General features: G+C 37.3%; 4 protein-coding genes across 5 annotated transcripts in view; 3 read left to right on the top strand and 1 right to left on the bottom strand.

Moving 5' to 3' along the window:
- The first annotated feature begins 2,136 nt into the window (after nucleotides 1-2,136).
- Nucleotides 2,137-3,603, top strand: LOC110164554 (peroxiredoxin-like 2A). Its single transcript, XM_020929614.2, has 5 exons — nucleotides 2,137-2,336; nucleotides 2,838-2,929; nucleotides 3,002-3,142; nucleotides 3,234-3,398; nucleotides 3,468-3,603. The coding sequence occupies exons 1-5, from the start codon at nucleotides 2,192-2,194 to the stop codon at nucleotides 3,564-3,566; spliced, it is 642 nt and encodes a 213-aa protein (XP_020785273.2). The 5' UTR covers nucleotides 2,137-2,191; the 3' UTR covers nucleotides 3,567-3,603.
- A 267-nt stretch (nucleotides 3,604-3,870) lies between these two features.
- Nucleotides 3,871-10,175, top strand: LOC110164514 (peroxiredoxin-like 2A). 2 transcript variants are annotated; one of them, XM_055162709.1, is made up of 7 exons: nucleotides 3,877-3,982; nucleotides 4,956-5,157; nucleotides 5,587-5,751; nucleotides 6,625-6,716; nucleotides 7,197-7,337; nucleotides 8,388-8,552; nucleotides 9,005-10,175. In XM_055162709.1, exons 2-7 carry the CDS (start codon nucleotides 4,983-4,985, stop codon nucleotides 9,098-9,100), a joined length of 834 nt encoding a protein of 277 aa, XP_055018684.1. In that variant the 5' UTR covers nucleotides 3,877-3,982; nucleotides 4,956-4,982; the 3' UTR covers nucleotides 9,101-10,175. The 2 variants fall into 2 exon arrangements, with proteins under 2 accessions (XP_020785215.1, XP_055018684.1); XM_020929556.2 differs by lacking the exon at nucleotides 4,956-5,157 and having other exon boundaries at nucleotides 3,871-3,982.
- Nucleotides 10,176-11,155: 980 nt separating this feature from the next.
- sfxn3 (sideroflexin 3) lies at nucleotides 11,156-22,316 on the bottom strand. The gene is made up of 11 exons (XM_020929352.2): nucleotides 22,193-22,316; nucleotides 17,887-18,059; nucleotides 17,632-17,802; nucleotides 16,960-17,058; nucleotides 16,735-16,810; nucleotides 16,570-16,655; nucleotides 16,343-16,470; nucleotides 16,211-16,260; nucleotides 15,849-15,898; nucleotides 15,711-15,758; nucleotides 11,156-15,292 (listed from the first exon to the last, which is right to left on the bottom strand). Exons 2-11 carry the CDS (start codon nucleotides 18,048-18,050, stop codon nucleotides 15,196-15,198), a joined length of 969 nt encoding a protein of 322 aa, XP_020785011.1. The 5' UTR covers nucleotides 18,051-18,059; nucleotides 22,193-22,316; the 3' UTR covers nucleotides 11,156-15,195.
- Nucleotides 22,317-22,620: 304 nt separating this feature from the next.
- Nucleotides 22,621-23,542, top strand: part of LOC110159140 (PDZ domain-containing protein 7-like) — a 32,174-nt gene continuing 31,252 nt past the window's right edge. Inside the window, exon 1 of the mRNA XM_055162625.1 lies at nucleotides 22,621-22,669. The gene's annotated coding sequence lies outside the window, so the exon portion shown is untranslated. The remainder of the gene's footprint in view (nucleotides 22,670-23,542) is intronic.

Here is a 23,542-nt window from a genome sequence, read left to right as displayed (position 1 = left end):
TTGTGATGTGTGAGCTACTGCATCCAAATAATTTTCCTTGTGGATCAATAAAGTTTGTCTAAGTCTAAGTCTAAACCATAGGGAGCTTTTAGGACAATCATGAGTGGTTTGTATATCAGAAATAAGTACAGATTTTTAGATAACCTAAGGGGAGTTACCATAAACTGTATAAAGAAGTAGACTGACTAGTGTGATGTCATAGCATGTGGCTCCAGTCAAATGAAGCTCACTGAGGCCACAGTGACAAGAGCGAATAAAAACACCTGGATCATGTACAGCGAGTCAATATGAAAATTTTAAGACAAATTGACGAGGCTCACAGCACCAGTTACAGAGAGAGGGGTGATTTAATTCCAGTGTAAAGTCAATAAGAAAAGATGGAGATGACTTCCTATTTGGAATGTAGCGGCTAGCGGGTTAGCTATGTGTATTTACTAGTATATACAGTATGCAGTCTGCGGGAGCAACGTACCATAGATGGTCACTCTGCAGATTTCAGGTCTTCAGCACATTTCTCTGTGAAGCAGCTGTAAAGAAATCAAACATCAAATCAATACACTATCAGAGACAAGAATGTGAATCTTCTGAACGCTGAGGTCAATACTCAATGACAAAGGGTCAGCTGGTAGTGGTCAGGGATGGAACGAAGTAAAAGTAGTACTGTACTCTAAGTCTACATTTTAGGTATCTGTACATTTTAAAGTAATACATTTGAGAGCAAGTATCTGAGACTGAGGGTTTATTTTTCAAACATTCATAATTTGAGCAAACAGAAATATACAAATAAAAACAGCTACAAGAAAAACAACAATTAATTCAGTTGTTTCTACTGAACAAAATTCAGCATAAATATTTACTAAAATCAAGATCAGCATGAAATACTTTCACTTTTTACTCTTTAAGTAAATTTTTAACAGGGCACTTTAATACTATTTTAAAATGATTTTTCATGTGATACTTTAACTTTTTTTTTGTTCCAGTAGCTGTACTTTTACTTTACTTTAACAAAATCTAATACTTTTTCCACCACTGGTATTGACCTCTGCCCACCTTTGGCCTGCTTTAATACACCGCCACCTTTATCGTTGCTCCCTTTTATATGCTGCTATCTCATGTAGCGGCTTGTAAACACACTATCACACCAGGATGTTGTTGAGATTAATGGGAGCTAAATATAGCATTGTTACCTGGATACATACAGTGCCCTCAACAATACAGTCTGTAGAATTTTACAGGATAAGGTGTAACATGAGCACACATCAAAATATTTGTGTAGAAAACTGTACTGTACCAGTTATCAACAAGAGGGTTCAGTCACTCAAAACTCACAATAATACTGTGTAGGGGTCTTCTAAAGTCTCCAAAAATGACAGCACAAACACCCCACACTCCCTGTTCTGCTCACAACTCAGGAAACAGTCCTGAAGAGATTGGACTACAGATGGCGCTGTCACTTCAGGTCCCAGAGGAGCATCAAGGTCTGTAACTCAAAAGTCATTGTAACATTATGTGGATTTTCTGAGAAATGTTACATGTCAAACATGCCCATGTACAACATATATATAAGCCATCATAAAAATAGAAAAATAGACACTGGGAGTTACTATAATTGCTCATGTGAAAGGCAACTGCTCACTAACCTCCTGCAGGGGGCAGCCTCAATATGGACCTTTCACATCAACATTGCTGGTCCTTCTCTATCAGCATGTCAATAATCTGTCTTTATAATATGTATTATGAATACACATTACAATTAAGCATGAAATTAAACTAACCAAAGGTAAGATTAGTGAGTGAATGTTGTACATCACAAAGCTAACTCCTGCAGGTACCACATTTAAACATGAATCCTGTTTGGGGTTTTCTCTCATGTACCTTCCACACATGGATCCACATGAGAAAAGCTTTAGGTGCGATTTGCCTGATCTGAGCTGAAGGGGCTTAAAGGCTTTTTAAAACACATCAGATTCTTCTGGCATTAGCTGTGGGCCACACACTGGTGAGTAACAGTGCTCTGTGTTTTAAATTAGACACTATGTACTTTAATGTAACAGAGGACAAGTCTTTTCTTTTCACTTGAGATTGAGAAATTTGATAATGAATAATTGCCTTGTTAAACACCTGTTTATGCCATACCTTGACTTGTAGGCAACTCTGGTGAAGTGCATGTTTTTCAGAGTGTTCTGGTGCTATGTGGACCGCAGGCTCAGTCCTGAAGGCAGTGGGGCTGTTTGTGGCTCACCTCCTCAGCTCCATCACCGACTGTTTCCAAACCAAAGCAGCCTGGGCTGACCTCAGGGTGTTGCAGGAGACAGAGCTCAAGACCACCGGAGGAGGTGAGAACAACAGGGAAACATCAGGACACTAAATCATTTTATATATTAAACATTTTGAACAAAACTATCTCAATTCATGAAGTAATGGGTAATAGTAATTTTCCAACTGCACTTAATACTGATTTGATTACTGATCCTGATTCATCTGTCTGTTTTATAGTGTGGTTACTAGTAGTGACCTCACATTATCAGTCACGCATAGTGTGAACTATTTTCTCAGATTATACAACAAAAAGGAATTCCTGAAAAAGCAACAGTGACTTAAATCCAAGCCATAAGCTCACTACATTCCAGCAATTAACAAGTACAGCTTAAAGGAAACCAGTCAGGTTTCACTATTCTATTCTATTCTATTCTATTGCACTCTATTATGCACTATTCAATTGCATACTATTGTATTCTATTTGATCACATATTGCAGACATATTTACAGCTATGTGTTTTATGAAAGTACTGTATATGTTTGGTTTTGTTTTTTTATTTCTCCTCTGTACATTTCAGTCCATGAGCGCTACAAAGCAAAGGCTCTGTGGGAGAAGACTGGAGCCGTGGTGATGGTAGTGCGTCGGCCTGGTTCACTTTTATGCAGAGAGGTTTGTGTGTTCTTGTGTAACTTTGAGCTTCACAGAAGCAGCTTAACACTTGTTTGTTTGTGTCTAAACAAGGAGGCTGCAGAGCTGTCCTCTCTCCAGCCCCAGCTGCAGAACGTGGGCGTTCCTCTCTTTGCTGTGGTCAAACAAAACATTGGGAAAGAACTAGACACTTTTAAAAAATACTTCTCTGGAAAGGTCTATGTGGACCAGCAGGTCTGTACACAACATACAGTTTACACCATCTTTTAAAGTATTTACTAGTATAAACTATTTAAATAAAATAGAATAAACTTGTATTTTGTAGAGAAATTTTTACGGCCCTGTCCAGCGGTGGATGTTCCTCTCTCTGTTTCTGCGCATTGGGGTGTGGAGGAGCCTTTGGCGGGCCTACAGAAGGGGGTTCAGGGGGAACCTTCGGGGTGAAGGCTTCGTCCTGGGGGGAGTGTTTGTGATTGGACCAGAAGACCAGGTGAGGCCTCTTCTGTCTGCCCACAGCCACTGCTATAAATGGGCTTTTCATGATTGTGCTGTTTCACAGGGCATTCTTCTGGAGCACAGAGAGAAGGAGTTTGGGGATAAAGTCAACATGTTGGCAGTCCTCACAGCAGTCCGCAAAATGCAAAAGAACATTGAATAGACCTTCACTGAGGCCATAAGTTATGTAAGAGCATGATTCAATTTGTGCGCCCAGGCCAGGACATGTTTTACACAAACACAGAGCAGCATTTTTTTAAGAGTCTATCACTACAATATGTCTACTGTGTGCCTGATGTAACCTACTTTTTCTTATCAAAACATCAGTAACAAAAACTTAAATAAAATTAATTGCAAACCCAAGTATGCGTGGTTGTGGAGACTTCTAATGTATAATGGCATTTGTAGAGTCTATGGCAGAGCTTCAGCAGCACCTTTATCTCTCTGCTCGATTGCTCGTCCTTGTGCGTGCGCCTAGATCATCCTCCATTCTCGACATACCGTTTGACGCGTGCGCACTTGCGTGTGTAATACTAGTCCAGCCGGAGGAGTTGCTGAGGGGCGCTTTTATTGATTCTGGTGAGTATTTATTGCGAAACTGTCCTATAGCGTCCTTCCCAGAGGCTTCTTGTGAAAGCCCTTTAGGCACTGGGCTATGACTCCGCGGTGGAGCTGTGCTAACTTAGCATCAGCTAACGACGAGCTAAACCCACCGACAATGACACAGGGGAAGATAAAGAGTGCATTATTATGTAACCATTAGACTGGGATAAAAAAAAAAAAAAAACAACGGTTGGAATTTCTGTTAAATTGCCTCCTTTAGCTGCATACACACGGCTTTCATTCATAACAGGAGAATAATATGTGTAGGGAGCTGAGCTGTGCTAGAAGTTGCTCTAATCAGGTTTGTCAGGGGAGCGCCTGAGGTTATGCGGTCAAAGGTGATCACTATTGTCCCTTTCAACTTCTTACAGTTGTAACTTGTGTCGTTTTATGCTCCTGTGGCCTACGTTTGCACAAAGAAAAATATGCAATACTATTTTCTCCCGACACACATCACTCACCGACTATTTTATCCGTCCTCACGGCTCGTTTTGGTTTGGTTTGGTTTTATCTGCAACATTCTCTCGCTGCACTTGTCCCTCTGCGCCGCAAGTGCTTGGACTGATGTCACGTGAACATGACACTTTAGCTTTTATAGAACTTTTAGACAAATAAAATGTGAGTTCAAATATGTATGTATGTAATGATGTAATGACTGCAGTCATTATTCATTCACTCCACACCTGCACTCACGCACAATATTCAACAGGGCAAGGCAGGTGACACAACACCAGTACAGTCTATGGCCTGAGAAATTTTACACCGCCAACCTTTGAATTTGTGAACAAACTCTATCACTGAGCCACTGTCACCATTCATTGGGATATATGCTTCAGTTTTCCAGTGAAATTCAAAGAAGATATGAACACTGACCTGTTAGGCTCAGTTTAACTTAAATGCTGTTTCATGGCAGAAACAGATGACTAGCCGTGTTTCTCCTCTGTTTCAGTGTGGTGTTAAAGCTAGTGAGGGTCCCATGTTGGCACTGTCCCGGTGCATAAAGGGGAGACTGTCTATTCCCAGCTCTGTCTTGTGTTTGGGGGGCACAGGCTTCACCAGAGTCCTGCCTCCTGCTCCTTTAAAAGCTCCACAGACTCTGTTTCACTCGAGTCAGGCCAAAGCCAGTGCTGACCCGACCCGCCCCATCACAGGCAAGACCCATATGAATGACATGCCAAATTAATATCATTTACCATGACTTAACACATAATTGCATTGATACTAATGTAAATACAACCAAAATAGCAACAGCATTTTTTATTTATTGAAATGCAACAATTTCTGTTGAAATAATTCCATCTGACCACTTATGAACCCTTTGTAATTCCCCTGAGAAGCTGGTGTAGAAATACATTTGTTAAGTGACAGCTTACCTACAGACACAGAAGTTGCTGAGTTTGGGTGTCTCAAAACCAAACTTCAAGTTGCTTCCTGTTTTACACTTCTGTATCGTTATCATTAGAAACAGCACAGAGATAATTCTCAGTTTGCTAAAGATGAGCATTTGACCAAAAGTAATGCAGGCTTTAGAATGTGGTTATATTTTACATTGATAATAACCTGTGTTGTGTTTTGTGTAGTGGACGTGGAACTGCTGGATATGGGGATGTGGTCCTTGGGTCTGGGGGCAGTGGGGGCAGCCATAGCAGGGATCTTACTGGCCAACACTGACCTGTGCCTACCCAAAGTGGACAAGGCTTCTGTGGACTACCTGGGAGATGCTGATTTGCGCTCCACCAGAGAAGGTGAGACCAGATTTAAAAGAACTGTATGTTTTTTCTATTTATGCAAAAAATATGGTGTGACCCAGCTGTTAATGCCATTGTGTTGTGTAAATTACTTTTTAATAGGGCTGGAACTAACCATTACTTGACTATAGTCAAACATAATATACAAGGCTTTTTAAATGCATTTTAACCAAATGAACACACTGAAAAATGGTGACTGAAGGCTTCTAGATAGATAATAATTACAAATAAATTGTATTATTGATAAAAATATGAAATTTATATTTTCATCTAATAATCTGTCTTTAGGAAGAAACATTTCATTTAAAGAGATCAATTTGAAACTTCTTTTGTAGTTTACGGACATAAATGTGAGAAAAAAAAACTGTATTGCACATTTTGACTCTTAATAATTTCATATAAAAAAATGAAAATAAAACAGTCAGGTTTAAATTTCCTGCTTCTCTTTGTTGACATTAGATACTAAACTATTTTGAGAATTTTAAGAAAATGTCCCATAAAACTGTATGGCATTGGCAACAATTTGCTTAAATTAAATATTAAGACAAATTTTAGTGCAGAGTGGACTATTTTGTCATTTCCACATCAAACCACAACAAAATATATATATATATTAAAAAAAGAGTTGCCTGTTGTGTCTCACTTTAGTGTCTTTTGGCATGTGTTTGAGTGGTATAGTCCAGATAATAATGATCAAAATATCTTTGGCTAATACTTCTCCATAGAGGGATATTGCTTTTGCCTGCTTAATATGTCATGTTTTCTCCCAAAAAATGTACATTGTAATGCTGTTAATAATAATTTGTAGAACTGCACAATTTATTTTCTTTGACATAATAGTACATGATTGTGCATTTACTTTCCTCTCAGACGACCATGTGATCAAAGCCAACACACTGTGGGAGAAGAGTGGGGCTGTAGTGATGGCTGTGAGGCGGCCTGGATGATTTTTGTGCAGAGAGGTAACAGACCGTGATAGAAACACAGTGTACAGCTAACTCAAGTTACTAAATGTTTTTCAAGGTCCTATATTAAGTGAAATTGACTTTAGATTGAGCCTTAAGCCATGTTATAATGTTGTTACCTCCTCAAAAATATACCTGGAGTTGTTTTGTTTCATTCACACATGTTTGAGTAATCTGTCTATATCTCCAAAGCTCAAAATGCTCTGTTCCAACTTGTGATGTTATGAAACAGTAGTTTTCATGTTAACAGCTACCTTTTACCTTATGTTTAATAAAGATTGGCAACTCCGGGGCTGAAATTATCCAAATGATTCTAGTGAAGGTGTATGGAGTTTAAAAGCAAAATCTCAGCCTAAATATGAAGGATTTGTGTTTTAAACATGTGTGAATGAACAAAACAAAACACAATTCAAGGTATGTTTTTGATGAGGAAAAAATATTCAGAAATTAGATCAGAAGTATTTTTAACGCATGCAGGAGGCCGCTGAGCTGTCCTCTCTGAAGCCCCAGCTTGAGGAGCGTGGGGTCCCTCTGGTTGCCGTGGTGAAGGAGGACATCGGCACAGAGATCCAGGACTTCAGACCGCACTTCGCCGGGGACATTTACATTGATGAAAAGGTACAAAGCAGATCGAGAACAGTATCGCTATTAGGCAAGGCAAAAGCAGCATTTATTTAAAGCAGAGCTGTTCTGCAAAGTTTACTTTTCAAAGCTTTTAGCCATGTTACAGTTTTTTCCCTCCACCATTTACTCGCCCGAGGTTGTATTTTGAGTGATTTGTGCATGTTTGAACAATCTTTAATCACTTATTTTCAAGATGCTATATTGCCAATCAACCCTCGTTTTCACTGTCCACAGCACATGCCCACTGCTCTGTCCTTGTCCCGTTCTTCAATTTTATTTTCTTTATCAGTGATATGTGTATGATTCACTGATATGCATAGGCATTGCGTATGTGATTTTGGTTCAAATGTAAAAAAAAAAAAAAAATCCACTACTCGCTAGCGTGACATGCAGCTGTCCATCGGAGTTGGACACTCTATGTTGTGATGACATTTACAGCGAGGCCAGCTCCCACTGGGTACCACAGTAAAAACAGGTTTATTTATTTTGTTATTTTGTTTTAGAAGAACATTGTGATTGTAACTACACAAGCACAACAGGTCTGCTTTAAGAGTCCTCTTTTCTCTGCTCAGACATGTTCTAAAGTCATGTGACCTCTTGTGTACATATTTTAGTCTTCACTAATATAGTATTTAGTCTAGTGAAGGCTGTGTAAATAAAATAGCAATATTTTAATGCCTATTATGAATACTTCTCTAATACTTGAAAACAAAATAATTTTATTACCACATTTACTTATTTATTTTAATTATTCTAATAATCAATTGCTTGGTTTCAGATGACATCACCACAGACTTTAATAGAGGTCGGGGCAGCAGAAATTAATATTATTTAAAAAACAGACTTATGCTATACAATACAAGATGTTAATGGGTCTAGTCACTCACAACTGAACACCTTACCTTTGGGATATTTCATAACAAAATATAATGTTATCAATACAGAAAACTGTCTCTTGTTCAGAGAATATAGTATCACATTCTAATTTATAATCTGAAAATTAGTAATATATTCTAATATGATCTCTTCCTGTTTTTTTTGCAGAGGCACTTCTACGGGCCCCTGCAGAGGAGGATGGGGGGCCTGGGCTTTGTGCGTCTGGGGGTGTGGCAAAACTTCATCCGCGCATGGAGGTCCGGGTACCAGGGCAACATGAACGGAGAAGGCTTCATCCTGGGGGGCGTGTTTGTGATCGGGCCAGGAAATCAGGTAGGCGGTTAGCAACTTTAAAGATGCACTATGTAACTTTGGCTGGCGGTCCATCACTTTCTTGTTTCTATGAATATGTCACTCCTCTGCCTGAATGTTCAACAGTATGACATTAAACAGCTTACATTTATTTAATTACAGCTGGTTTTATAGCTAAAACAGGCACCTTGACTGTAAGCACTGTGAGATGTTCCAGACAAAGTAATATCTCCATTGAGGACCCTCCACCTGAAAAGTTACACAATGCATCTAAATAGTTAATAGGTTGGGTTCATGTGAAATGCAACTTTCTAGTCTCTCTGTTGATACTTTGCAGCTGATGTCATCAACAATCTAATTTGACTATTACAGAGCTTCAAATAGAGCAGTGCCATCACATGACCTCAGCTGCAAAGTATCAACTGAATGTTGAAATGAATAGTTTAAGTACAAAACCATTTCATTTGTTTTAGGGAATTCTACTTGAACACAGGGAGAAAGAATTTGGCGATAAGGTTGACATCGCAGACGTCTTAGAGGCCGTCCAGAGAATTGCACCAGAGAAATAATGAGTTGACCTAATTTAATAAATGATGTTAAACTGTACGATATTGTATGTATGTAATGGTTAACAGGTTAAATACCGGTAATCCATGCATGAGTCATATTTTTATACGTCCATCTCTAGAAAATTTACTGTCAACGTTAAACTGTGAATTGCTAAAAAACTAAATTGTTATTTAATTAGAATCTCATGTTTTACCTCAGAAGAATTGTACTGGAAGATTAGCACTTTTGATCTATGCATTCAGCTTGTTAACAGTCTATTGAAATCAATATACAGTAGATGCTGTCCTATAGACCCTTTAAAATCCTGTGTCATCAGAATATTCATAATTCTGGAGTGGAGGCAACTGAAAGCAAAATAACAATATAATAATATATTTTCAACGATTAACTGATTAACACATCTAAATGCTAATGGTTTTACAACATTATAGCAAAAAATACACAACCATTTTTTAATTTCCAAGATACACATATTATTTGTGAATTTGCTTCTCTGTTAAGATGGATGGAAAAAAGATACATTTCTAACCTCAAAATTATATTTGAGCTTTACAAAAAGTATTATTTAATGATGAAATGTGTAATATATCTGTAGATGAAGTTTAAAAAAAAAAAAAAAAAAACAGTTGTGAGCTCAACTCTTTTGGAAGATTTGAAGGATTTGTCCAGTAAAAATGTCAAAAATATTTAATGTTTATCATAATCTATTCATAAAGATGTACTATGTAAGGTTTTGGTTAGGGGTCTTCACCACTTCACCTTCTGCCTCCAGTTACCTCCATTACCAAATTTCGAATGTTTTTTGTTTACACATTCTTAAAGGGTCTATAATATATAATAGTTCAGATATTCAAAGCTGGTATCCACGGTTGCGATTGAAGCGTTGCAAAATGTGTTATTATGACAACCAGACTCTAAAATCTCAGCAGGGGAGCTGGTTTGATGCTTGGACACATATTGCAGTGACTTGAGCCAAATTGGAGAAACTAGCTCAAAATGTCTGATCATTGTTCCTCTTTGCATAGAAGTGTTAACCACAAGTATGAACTAAAATAAAGTAACAGTACAACCACACTTGTTTTTGCTGTGTTTATGTGATGGAAGATGTGTGAGCTGATCAAATTGGATGTGGTGTGAGATGACAGATGCATGCTAGTTGCAAGGTGTTATCGAAGAAGACATACATACAAGTCTAGTTTGAAGTACTTCTAAAACTAATATTGAAACTACTGTAGACACTCATTTAAGCAGTTATCAATATTAAAAAAGTCACATTCACAGGACAGAAGTGAAACTTTCCTGAATAGTGTTAGAAAGATCTTGGGCTGTATCAGAACAAGTTTAGGAGCACACAGACGAGTATACACCCATGGACCACTATGGAACCTACCTGGATATGTGGATTACTATATTATTGTAACTAGAAATGTCAAACTCGATTTTGATACTAAGGAACAGACTATACTCTTTACCAATTTCAATACCACAGTAATAATGAAAAAATACAGTTTATGTAGACAATAGAATGTGATTTTCAACATTAAGAAATGGTACTTCTTTATCTGTGTAATCCCTCAGTCGTCCAGGTAGGTTCCATAGTGGTCCATGGGTGTATACTAGTCTTTGTGCTCTTATACAGGTCAAGATCATTCTAAAGCTATTCAGGAAAGGTTCATTTCTGTCCTGTGAATGAGACTTTTTATTATTGATACCTGCTCAAATGAGTATCTAGTTTCCATACTAGTTTTAGCATCGATTAGTATCTGATTTTCAATACTTCAGTTTTGACCACCTTAATGTGTAAATTACAAAATCAACTCTTTTAAACTATGAACTATACAACTGTTTTGCATTAAACATGTATACCTTGCTTTTTTCAATCATACGTATATGATTAAAAACACATTTTTACAGTTTGCAAGACTACCTCTCAACAGATTTAACCTGTAACTTGACCTGTTGGCTTCATCTGCTTGTCTCCATGGAGATAAATACATTTAATGCCATAGTGGGAAACAATTTAAGCAAAACAATAACCTAGACAGTTTTTTTTTTCTTTTCTTTCCATATTTTATTCAACTGCTCAGAGAAAATACACTTTACTTTACATGGAAATAGCCCAACACAATACAAAAAGGAGGTTACACTGCACAAATACTGACTCACTAAACTACATGGGGGTTCTGAAATCATCAAAGTGAAACATCACATTCTTTTGAATCACCAGAACACAGATTGTCTTAACACATACATAGTGACACTTAATAGGCAAACCCAGTAACAGGAACAATGGCAATGCTGCATAATCGGCCAAAAATCTGACAAAAATATTAAAATTTAAGGTCGTATATTACACAAAATTGACTTGTAAATGGTAAACGGTCACATTTTTCTATAGCGCTTTTCCACCTTCAAGGCACTCAAAGCGCTTTACAACAAGGAACCATTCACCCATTCACACACCAGTGTACGCAGACACTTGTGAACTTTAAGTCATGTTATAATGTTGTTACCTCATCAAAAATGTACCTGGAGTTGTGTTTTGCTTCATTCACACGTTTAACACACAAACTCTGGTATGTTTGTGTTGAGGAAACAACATTATAATATAGATCAGAAAATAGAGTAATATGAGACCTTTAAAATAAATGACTAGCTGAAATTTGGTGACATTAGTTGCATATAAATAAAATTTTTACCAAACGTTGTTCTCATCCCATCTTTGGTTCCATGTCGTCTATTCACTTTACCTGCAAACATTTATGCTAAAATCAACGTGTTTGGTGTGTGCAGAGGGGTTCCTCCTGGTAACAGTTTCATAAAACAAGTTAAAGGGTAAAGCAAATTAAAAAATGAATATTTTTTTTAAATATAGTGCAGTTTCATACACATAAAACAAAGCTAACATATAAAGCCAAGTTGATTATAAGTACTTCAGTAGCAATAAGCAATAATAATAATGGTTTGGTATTGTTGTGTTTGGTAAGAATTTATAATATACATATTTACCAGTGCTCAATGTTTAAAGGTGCACTGTGTAACTTTTCTGCTTGTCTCTATGGAGATGTTGTCGCTTTGTCTGGAATGTCCTAGTATGGCATTCAACGTAACCATCTTGAATTTACTCAATATTATGTGGGGGGGACTTCCAAACTTGCATGGGCTTGCCTCTCTAAAGATTTGACATGTAACTTGGCCCTGCAGTGTCACCTGCTGTTTTTATAGAGATAAATAACTGTAATCCCATACAGTGAAACATTCCAATCAACTAATTCTCTCTGTGAAGGGAAACTGGCGACGGACCCTTGACCAAAAGTTACACACTGCACCTTTACACGCAACAGAAAATGCAACTGCCATGTCTCCAAATGAAAAGAATGAATACAAATTTTAATATCTTCATAAAACAAATATACGTCATAACATACATTAATTAGGCTACACTTAGGAGTACAATAGGAGTTCTTTAAACTGACAGTCATCGTGTCATACTCAATGCACTATAACCCTCATTCAAATCTTCCTTATTTGCTTTTCTTATTTGTATAAAATCCACTATGCAACATTTGTTTTGTGGATAACTGCAGAACTACAGGACCCTGTTTCACTGAATGTGCTCTTAAAGTACATCTTTAAGTGTGCATATACCATATATATGATGTGAGATACTTTGAATAGTACAAGTATATACTATCAGTCAAAGGTTTGGACACAAGACCTTTTTCAGTGTATGTTTTCTTTATGTTTACCACTTTCTACATTGTATATGAAATATGATACTGAATTATGTAGCAAGCAAAAAAGTAAAAAAAAAAAAAAACCCCAAAAAACTCTAACTATTTTTATTCTATACCCTAATCTTCAACCCTTTTGTGTTGTTTTTTTCCTTAACTCCAAACTTGTTTTAGATTTATTTATTTTTGTTAATTTGTGTTCAGTACATTCAATTTTGATGCCTTCAGTGAGAATCTACAATGTAAATAAATAAGAAATATGGAATAAAGAATAAGAATAACTGAAAAAGTGTGCCCAAAAGTCTGGCTGGTCGTGTAGGTTAAATCATAATAAATACACAATATCCACACTCCGAAACACCCAGCTACACTCACCCATGACCAGAACTCCAAGTCCTTCCTGGCCACAATTAATTAATTAACTATTGCAAAGAATTAAAGCAGCTTTAAGTTTAGGGCCATAACCAACACACACCTTTATGTTAATATCTAACCTACAATACATCTTAATATATCACATATTTGTATAAATATACTATGTTATTTGTTATCAGATCTTTTATAGGTGAACTTTTTCTAGATTGCAATTCAGTATTATCTACTGACCTCTAAGTCATGAGGCGCAAACACAGACTGTATAAAGAAGTGGACTAAGGGAGCGAGACATCACCCATAGTGTTCGACTTCAGTCAAATGAAGCTCACCGAGGCTCGCAGTTATAGGGGCAAATTTGGAGCTAAGTTAAATATTGGCAATATAAAAAATGCCAGGATCAGAGTGGGTTAATATGGACATTTTAAGACCAAAATGACGAGGCTCACAGCAGCAGTTACAGAGAGAGGGTGACGCTTTTTTTCAACACAAAGTGAATTAGAACCAGAGTCGATGGAGCCAGAAGCGTGCCCATGCTCACTTCCTATTTGGAACACATAGCTAACCTGCTATGTTAACTATGTCCATTTTTATATACAGTCTATGGGTGCAAAGGACAGCTATGGCTTAAACGTGTGCTAATAAAACAAGCTGGTGATACACAAAACAGAACTACAGCTGTATTTCACTAACAAGCTCTTTTGTATGTTGACGTAATATATATTTTTCCATAAAAAATAAAACATCAAATTGCCAAACCCATCAATAAGACTAACACCTAACCTTCACAATATCACTACAACAATCCACCTACAATAATGTAATATACTCTTATAAAGTGACCACAACAAAGGTCTGCATCCGTGTGTGCTTAGTGACCTTGGAGTGCTTTTAAACATCTATACTTACATTTTATCTAGCACCTTCTTGTCGGTTTGAACATGTAACGCAGTATAAGTACACTTTAAAGAAGCCGATTCACAAGTTATGAGGAAAAATCATTAAATTCAGTTCAGTTCAGTTAGAAGTTTCTATGAGTAAAGCAACAAAAAAGTTATACAAACATGGAGAGTGCGCAAGGCAAACATTTACATTCAAAAACACAAACTGCTAACATTATTAGATACGCAATTTCAAACCAATACCACATTTCAAAGGTCCTATATTATGCAAAATGGAGCTTTTAACCATGTTATAATGTTGTCATCAAAAACATACCTGGAGTTATATTTCGTTTCATTCACATCTCTTTGAGTAATCCTTTATTATTAGTCTGTCTACATCCCTAGAGCTCAAAATGCTCTGTTCCACCTTGTGATGTCATGAAGCGGTACTTTTCAAGTTAACAGCTATCTTTTATCTTTTGTTCAGTAGGGGTTGGCAATTCCAGTTCTGAAATTATCCAAATGATTACTGTGAAGTGGAATAGAGCACTTTGTGTATTACCACATAACATCACAAGGAGGAACAGAGTGTTTTGAGTGTTTGACAGTTTGAGAGAAGAATTTAAGTCTAAATGTGCAGGGTTTGTGTGCTAAACATGTGTGAATGAATCAAAACACATCCCCATGTATGTTTTTGATGAGACAACACAATGAGGAACCAACATTATAAGCATAATATATAGGCCCTTTAATATTTGTTGTCCAATTAAAATAACTTAAACTGACCGTATCTAATAATGTGGCCAGTATATATATATATATATACGCCACAAGCCTTCAGTTTACTTGAAATGAAAGGTGTAGATGGGAAATTTACTAGTATTTGGTATGGAAGACACAAAACACTCACAACATCAAAATCATAATCCTGCAATGTTAACTATAATACATCTTCTTCCATTGGATTTTAGTTGGTCATCATTATCCAGTCTTCACCATTGCAGCTGCTTCATATAGTCAGTTAGTAACAAAAACGCATACAGAAAATGGGACGTGACCTTCTTTTGTGCTTGGAACAGACAGAAAATTGTGTGTGTTTGTTTTCTACAGGCCCTTGTTGAAGTAGACTCTGGTGGTTTCGGGGCTGGTCTCTCGTATCCTCTCCTGTAGCTCCTTCTCCAGTCCACTCACACTCATAGAACTAAAATGACAAGAGAAATTTGGTGATTTGGTTGTTTTCAAATAATAATGATATCTTCCATTTATATAGCGCTTTTCAAGACAACCAAAGCACTTCACGGCTCTTTTATGGGATCCGAATCTTTTGGATCGTTCATGTCAAAGAGTTGTTCAAAAGACTATTTATAGACATTTATGGACAACTAATTTTATCTACAAAATAATCACAGAGAGACATGACAAAGGCTCAGATTTTCTTAAGATGGTTCAAAGAGAGAGTGGGAGTGTGTTTAAATAAAATGTTGCACAACAATTTTAATAATAAAAAAATATATATCTGTTATTACGATGCCAAACGTGAACGTCAAATTTTATATTATCTAAAACACCAATAGAATCTAGTGCTGTAACACAGATATAAAGGAGTGTACTAGACATACCTTTTCTGTGGGAAGAGGGCGCAGCACAAAGGAGTAGCAAAGACGAGGCTGGAATATAAAAGAACATGTTAGAAGTGTTTGTCAAGAACCAAATAAGTCCATAAAGTAATATGTAATGGTAAAATTGGATATACTTACCACAGACCCACAAGTGCCACTTGTACAGGAGCATTCAGTACTGGGAAGCGCTACAGAAAACAAAGGGAATGTTATGTATGTATAGTATGGGATTAATCATAAAAATAATGCATACATTATGTATTACAATGGTATTTTATGTGCAGCTTTTCATTATTACAAGTTTAGATATTAAGTAGGTTGAATCTGTTATGACAAATGCTATGTGTATAGACTGAACAGAATAAACGTGGTCGCCTAAATGTCAAGAGTTTAGTCCGAGGTTATTGTAGGAGTGTTAAACTGTAAACGTGAGCTCAGGACCAGCATGAGGAATTTAAAGCTCACAACACAAAGACCTTAAACATACAGAGTGCTCTCACCTTCATGAAAGCCCTCTTCTCCAGTGCATTCATAATCACTGGAGGGATGGCTGTGGACACAAATCACACATTGTAAATAGTATACTCTATGTAGTAAATTAAACTATAAATATTATAGTTGTATAGCTTTACCCATAGCTGGAACGGCCATTCCGATCCGTGACACCACCACCTGAGCGATGGCCTGCTGGGCGGCGTTAGCAGACTCCCCTAACCTGTTTCCATTCTCATCTGTGACAGGGATACCAAACTTCAGCTCCCTGGGAACAAAAAAAGTATTAACTGTATTAACTGTATATTAAAACAAACATTGTAATAATATAATTATTTAATTCTCTGGTTTACTTTATAGATCTCACCTCTGTCTCATGAAGGGAATGTTGATACAGTTCGCAGCAGCCACAGCAGCAAAAGGAACGAAGCGGCTGACAATCGGAGGGAGACGCTACAGAGACAAAAGAAAAGTGTTAGCAATAGAACCATAATATTTGAGTTCTGTTCGTGTTTAAGCTTTAAGAGTTTACCGAGGCCAAGGCCTTCAGACTCAGGGCTGTCACCACAGCTCCAGTCGTGGCACTCACATAAGCAGCACCCAGCTGACTGTCAACACACAATTCACATTAGAATCAAGCTTTTACTACTTTACCACTCCACTCATATTTAGCAAAATAAAGAAGTATAAAAATGCTGTGGTGCAAAGCTTGAGCCACCTTCAACAATGTAAATACAGCATTAGGCATACTGCATACTTGACAGTGATGGGGGCGTCTCCGCTACGGTTGGTGTAGTTGACAACAGCATTGAAGGACTGATTGACCCACTGCCAAAAGACAACAGCAGGAGTAGTCCTGAAAAAACAGAAGAAAACCAGAAAACAAACAGCACATCAGTCTGAGCACACAAACTTGTACTTGTTGAATAGTAGTGAAAAGCAGCTTTAGTAAAAAAAAAAACAACTAAATTCAAACTGATGCAACAGTAAATAATAAAATAAATATGTTTATATTTACTTGATCTTCAAATGTGACAGCACACACCACCATTAAAGTGTTTACTATTCTGAGACTTTAGCACCACACAGTGGTCACATAATTTATTACATTTTTAATGTAATTAAATTACTCCACATTGCATAGCTTCCTTTTAAGACATTATGCTGTATAGCTGTCTGACCCAGAGAAATAAAGTTTTTTTTTAAATTTATGATCATATTTATCATGCTTCATGTTCATTGCTCACTGAGGCCAAGAGGAAGTACTCTGCACATTTTCCTCGATAAGAGGATTTTGACTCCACAGGGATTAAATCATTTGATGCAGTTCCAGTGGCACACTGGGATACAGTACCCAGCCCCTTTATACCTCTAGAGTAAACCTGAGCACTGTCATTTAGAGCAGTAGTAAATAATAAAGCTGTAGTACCTGTAAAAGGTGAGCATGCAGCCTGTGATGGTCATGTTCATGGGCACCTGAGCAGACATCCGACCAATCACAAACATCTTTTCCCCTGTGTCCGGGTGGAACGCTGAGTCGTACACATACTTGGCTCTCCAGAGCTCATCCTCTGTCAGGCCTGGCCTCACGACCCCAGCTCTGAAACAGCCATTACAACAAAAGGATACAGTTTGAACAATTATCTCTCAAACATCATTGTAAATAAGTCCCCTCTCCTCACACCTGTAGCTCTCCACGATGACCCTGGCCTCCTCAAGAGTCTCTGAAGACAGCAGCACGTTGCGAGGATCTGTTACCATGAAGAAGTGCTGAGCACGTCCCATGAACGTGCCCTGGTCCCATCGTGGCTCCTTTATGTTGATGTCGAGGGGAAGTTCTCCGGACATTTTCTCTTCCTTGAGAAAACATGAAACACTCACTGAAACAAGTTTCAAACAATTTAATTAAGCCATTTAAAAAAACTGCATTGCAAACATACTCCACATCTCCAATAATGCAATAACTCATATTTATCTATTCTATAAAGCAAATAAAAAGCAAAACAAAACAAAAAAAGAAAGTAAGACTTTTGCAGACCATTCTCACATACCTCCTATCAGTGAGGCCTGGGGGAGAGAGATAAAGGACATAATGGCTGCTCTGTTTAGTCTGTTGGAGCACAGTCAGTGAAAAAGCCAAAACGTAACAAGAGTGAAGGAAAGCAAGGTTGCAATGTTCCACCTGTAACCTGATGCCTGAGTTTTTTATGATGTGGTGAGCATGCACAAGCTGCAACCAACATACATATGAAGGTATAGTTCTGTTGTACCAGAACTTTTACTTGTTCCCATGTTCATCCCATCTGCATTAAACTGATATAATTTTTTTAATAGCAAATACTTAAGTGAATGCTACTGGTAGTATTCTAGTTTTATTTTTTATTGGGGTTATGTCTTATGTTATTTGTACGATTATATTTGTTTATACTTTTTATACAATTTTGTCTTTAAGATTAGGGGTTAGGGTTAGTTCCTTTTTATTCATGTCATGATACTAAAATTTCAAATTTGCTTTTGATACTAAAGAATAGGCTCAATAAACAATGCTGATTCTAGTACCACACTGATAATAAAAACTATTTCTTTAGACATTAGGCCTTGTAACTGTGTTATCTCACAGTCATGCAGGTATACAGTCCCTGACAAAATTCTTGTCGCTTATCCATTTGGTAGAAACAAAAGCTTATAACCTGACTTTAAATTAATCGATTGGTTTTAGAAATGTCTCATATGAAAGCTTAAACCCTCCCAAATTATGCTCAATATTCTAAAATAAATTTGCTTCACTGAAGAAAGATTGATCATTTAATGAACACAGAAAGGTCAGATTTTGGCAAGACAAAAGTCTTGTCGCCTACAGAAAATTGAACAAATAATTTACTTCAAATACAAAAATATGTTGCATAACGTCAGTGAATTAAGTAGTGGTTCTGTGAGATCCATATTTAATATCTTGTATGACTCCATGAGCTTGAAGGACTGCATCCACGCGGTTCGACAATGATTCATACAGTTTGTTGATCATCAGGAATAGCAAAGAAAGCATCTTACATGCCTCCCAGAGTTCATCAAGATTCTTTGGTTTTGCCTTCCATGCTTCCTCTTTCATTCTACCCCAGACATGCTCAATGATGTTCATGTCTGGTGACTGGGCTGGCCAGTCCTGGAGCACCTTGATCTTCTTCGCCTTGAGAAACTTTGATGTAGAGATAGAAGTATTTGATGGAGCACCATCCTGCTGCAAAATTTGACCCCTTTTATGGTTAGGAATGTAAGAGGTAGCTAATACTTCTTGATATTTTAGGCTATTGATATTTGCCTTCCACCCTGCAAATGTCTCGCACACCCCCATACTGGATGGAACCCCAGACCAGGATTTTTCCGCCACCAAACTTAACTGTTTTCTGGGTGAATCTTGGATCCATGCAGGCTCCAGTAGGTCTCCTGCAATATTTGTGGCGGCTGTGATGTAATTCGACCGAGGATTAATCTGAGAAATCCACCTTCTGCCACTTTTCCAGTGTCCATCCTTTTAGCAGGCTGTGGGCCTTGGCAAATGCCACACAGTTTTTTAATTGCCTTTTGTTTAGTGCTGGTTTCTGTGCACTGATTCGACCATGGAGGCCAGTTCAAGACAGAATTCTACAAACTGTTCTGGTTGACACAGGGACTTGAGGTGACCAGGCCTGGTGGAGTCTGCTGCAGTGGAAAAGGGGCTGGCCTTGGATTTTCGAATCAACAAACAGTCCTCCTGAGCAGTTGTCTTGCGGGGTCTGCCGGACCTGGGCTTGTCAAAAACATCTCCAGTCATTTCAGATCTTTTTCTTATTCTTTGTACTTGATGCTGAGACACATTGAAGGTGTCATTCACCTCAGCAGTGGATCTGGTCTTCAGCCTCTTGATAATTAACGCTTTGGTCTCAGGGTGGATCTTAGGCATGTTGTCAGAAGTCAAGTTGGAGTTGATGTGAAGGTCTGGTGTGCTGGGGTTCTTTTTATACACACCCACTAATTGATCGTTGACAGGTGAGGCTGTAATCTAGGATTGGGTGCATCATATGACAAGGCGACAAGACTTTTGTCTTGCCAAAATCTGATCTTTCTGTGTTCATTAAACGATCAATCTTTCTTCAGTGAAGCAAATTTATTTTAGTATATTGAGCATAATTTGGGAGGGTTTTAGCTTTCATATGAGACATTTCTAAAACCAATCGATTAATTTAAAGTCAGGTTATAAGCTTTGTTTCTACAAAATGGATAAGCGACAAGACTTTTGTCAGGGACTGTAGTGGTCCATGGGCGTATACAGCAGAAGATCATTCTAAAGCTATTCAGGAAAAAATAATTTCTGTTCTGTGAATGTGACTTTTTAAATTTATGTTTATTAAGGACATCACAATCGCATTAGACAAACCAAATGCATTGCATTAAGTGTTTAGCACAAGGTGTTTTCAACACCTGTCCATATAAAAATATAAACTACATGCATAAAAACAGATAATACAAGACACATAAGTTACATACTGATAAAATATATACGCTACATTTTCAATGGATGCATTTTTGATTGAAAACATACAATAATTTAAATTTACTTTTAGATTTGTTGTTATTGGTTTCCAGTTTTAAATCAGCTGGTAAATAGTTCCACAGTCTAACCCCTTTAAAAGAGAAAGAGGACTGACCAAGAGTCGTCCTGCACACAGGAACAACGCAATTACCACTAGTAGTACCTCTTGTGTTAGCTCTGTGTGTACATTTTATGGTCCTAGCAAATTCTGAATACAGTGGTGTATCGCAGTTAAGACACTTAAAAAAGAATTTAAGATTATTAAAATTGGTAAAATTTTCAAAGTTAGAAAGGTAATGTTGCCAGTGTCTGGGCTTTTTGTCAAGGACCTTATAGGGTTAGTTTATAAAATGAACAGAGTGGTTTCAATGTGATACAATAAGATAGATGAGAGAAAATCATTGTGTTCATGAATAGTTTAGAAGTGTGGAGTATTAGATCTTTACATATTTACTAGTATACTATTTTTAATCTTCTTTACTAAGTATTTTGTGTGACTGATAAATTTGAAATTTTTGTCTAGAGTGAGGCCAAGGTATTTAACTTCACTGACTGTTTGAATTTTCTCATTGTGAATAGTCACTTCAAAGTCACAGTTTTTTGTTTGTGTACGCACTGAAAAACAAAGAGAAACTGTTTTTTTCACATTCAGAGTCAAGTGTGACACTGTAAGCCATTTTAAGACCTGTTGTAAGGCACTCATTTGAGCAAATATGGTATTCATATTTGATGAGTGTCTAGGTCCTTTATGAGTTCTGGTATCATTTTGCATTTGATTTCCCCAAAACAGAAGCCCAAATAAACTATCAATGAACCATTTGTAGAATGTTTTCATTATAGTGATAGAGTGACTGACATAGTTACAGCAATAAATTACTTTGCTTAGAGACACCTCCCAACCCAGACATTCAAAACTCAAGCAATTTGACCCTTGTGCTTAAAAATAGTCTGATTTTCGCTCTGTTGCATTCCTGGAAAACTCGTTCACCTGAGGATAAGGCGATGCCCATAAACACTGGAGATTAATGGACTCAAATGCACCCGGGCACGCTCAGGAGGAAGGGTAGTCACGACATACCCTACTACGGCTGTCAGCAGCACTTGTCTACCCAGGCTAACCGGTTTACTGCTGTGCCGGCTACTACAGCGATATAGCACCGTTATTAATGGATTAAAAAATAAAAAAACAAAAACTACACTTAATTTGTACATGCATTTAAGTCTGGGCATTGCAGATTTAACGCTGTACACACGGGATTGATTGAGCAACATTTAGCAAAATTTAATCACAAGCTAACACGACATCTTTAAGTTACTGTGCATCATGACAGCTCAGATTAATAATCAAATAGGGCGATTAGGTTAAAATATGATTTGAGCAAACCGCGACGCGATCAGGAGCCCGTATAAACCTTCTTACCTGTGCTGTTTTCTCTTTTTGTTGAAAATGTATGACCTCTAATTTCACAGCACAGCCGGGTGGAACTGTGCGGGCTTCAATGGCACATACAAGACCATGCAAAGACTCGATCACTTTGGATTTTAGATGACAAATTAAAAAAAAACAATAAGCAATTAAAAGCAGATTTTGAACAAAATAAAACAAAAATATATTACCTTTCTAATTATTGCCACGTTTGATATTATTTTGAAGCTGAAGTGGTTTCACAGGATTTTTTGTGATAGTGGAGTAGTTACCGTATTTTTAGAGTTACCGAGGGACAGTGAAGGCGGCGGCATGTTGGAGGCGGGCTCTTTCTGACGCGGCCTCGTCATTTGTTCCGCTGAATCACGTGACAGGGCTGAGTCACGGGGCGTGGGAAGATAACCGGTCCTGATTGGCCCAGATGGACCACAAGAATTCAACATAAAGCATATGTCAACAACAGAGCAAATGGTGAACAATTATTTGAACTTTTATCATATTTTAACAATACTACTATCATGATTGATTGTAACTTATTTTGTATTGATGGCGAAGCATTATATAGTTTAGGAATATTTGTAGGCTAGTTTATTGATTATTAAATTGTCTTACATTACACAAAATTGATTCTTCTGAGCTTTTAGCCATGTTAGAACATTCTCAGAAATATACCTGCATTTATTAGTCTGTCTACATCGCCAAATGTTCAAAATGCTCCGTTCCACCTTGTGATGTCATGTAGTGGTAGTTTTCAAGTTAACCTACCTACCTTTTACTTTTAAGTGGAGTTGTTAAGGACCAAAAAAGTGCTCAATTGTTCACTTTTATGGTAGAAGCATGAAACTTTGCCAGATTGTTAACATCCCTAGGACCAACATTTCTGGATATGGAACCAGGCCTAAGTCAACCTTGGAGCCGAGTACTGCGCATGGAAACTGGAAACTCACATGGAAACGAGGCTGGTTGCTAAATTACTGCTTAAACCGCATTTTTTGGAAAATCATGTTTAATTAGATTATAGGTTCTAAAGAAATATACATAGGTTTTAAAGAAAAATAAGTATTCTCAATTTTCTGTGCCGTATGGGAAAACAATAACAACAAATCTGTTTAGGTGATGTTATCCCACTCTCACTGTTTATATATAAAAATGCTAATAAAAATATTTGAAACTCCTGGGTTAAACCGTATGTCTAATAGAGAGATATCAATGATCCAAAAGCCGATCCATACAGGCAAAAAGGTGGTGTGTCTTGCTCAACAGCTCAATTTATAATGACAGTATACAATGCTGCATGACAGATGTAATGGAACTACCAATCATCAAGTGGGAGAAAATGTATAC

The sequence above is a fragment of the Boleophthalmus pectinirostris genome, unplaced genomic scaffold, assembly GCF_026225935.1.
Source record: "Boleophthalmus pectinirostris isolate CB_2022bp ecotype Guang Dong unplaced genomic scaffold, ASM2622593v1 HiC_scaffold_5, whole genome shotgun sequence".
Classification (NCBI taxonomy): domain Eukaryota; kingdom Metazoa; phylum Chordata; class Actinopteri; order Gobiiformes; family Gobiidae; genus Boleophthalmus; species Boleophthalmus pectinirostris.
The sequence above is the reverse complement of the archived record's forward strand: the minus strand, read 5'-3'. Positions and strand labels throughout refer to the sequence as shown.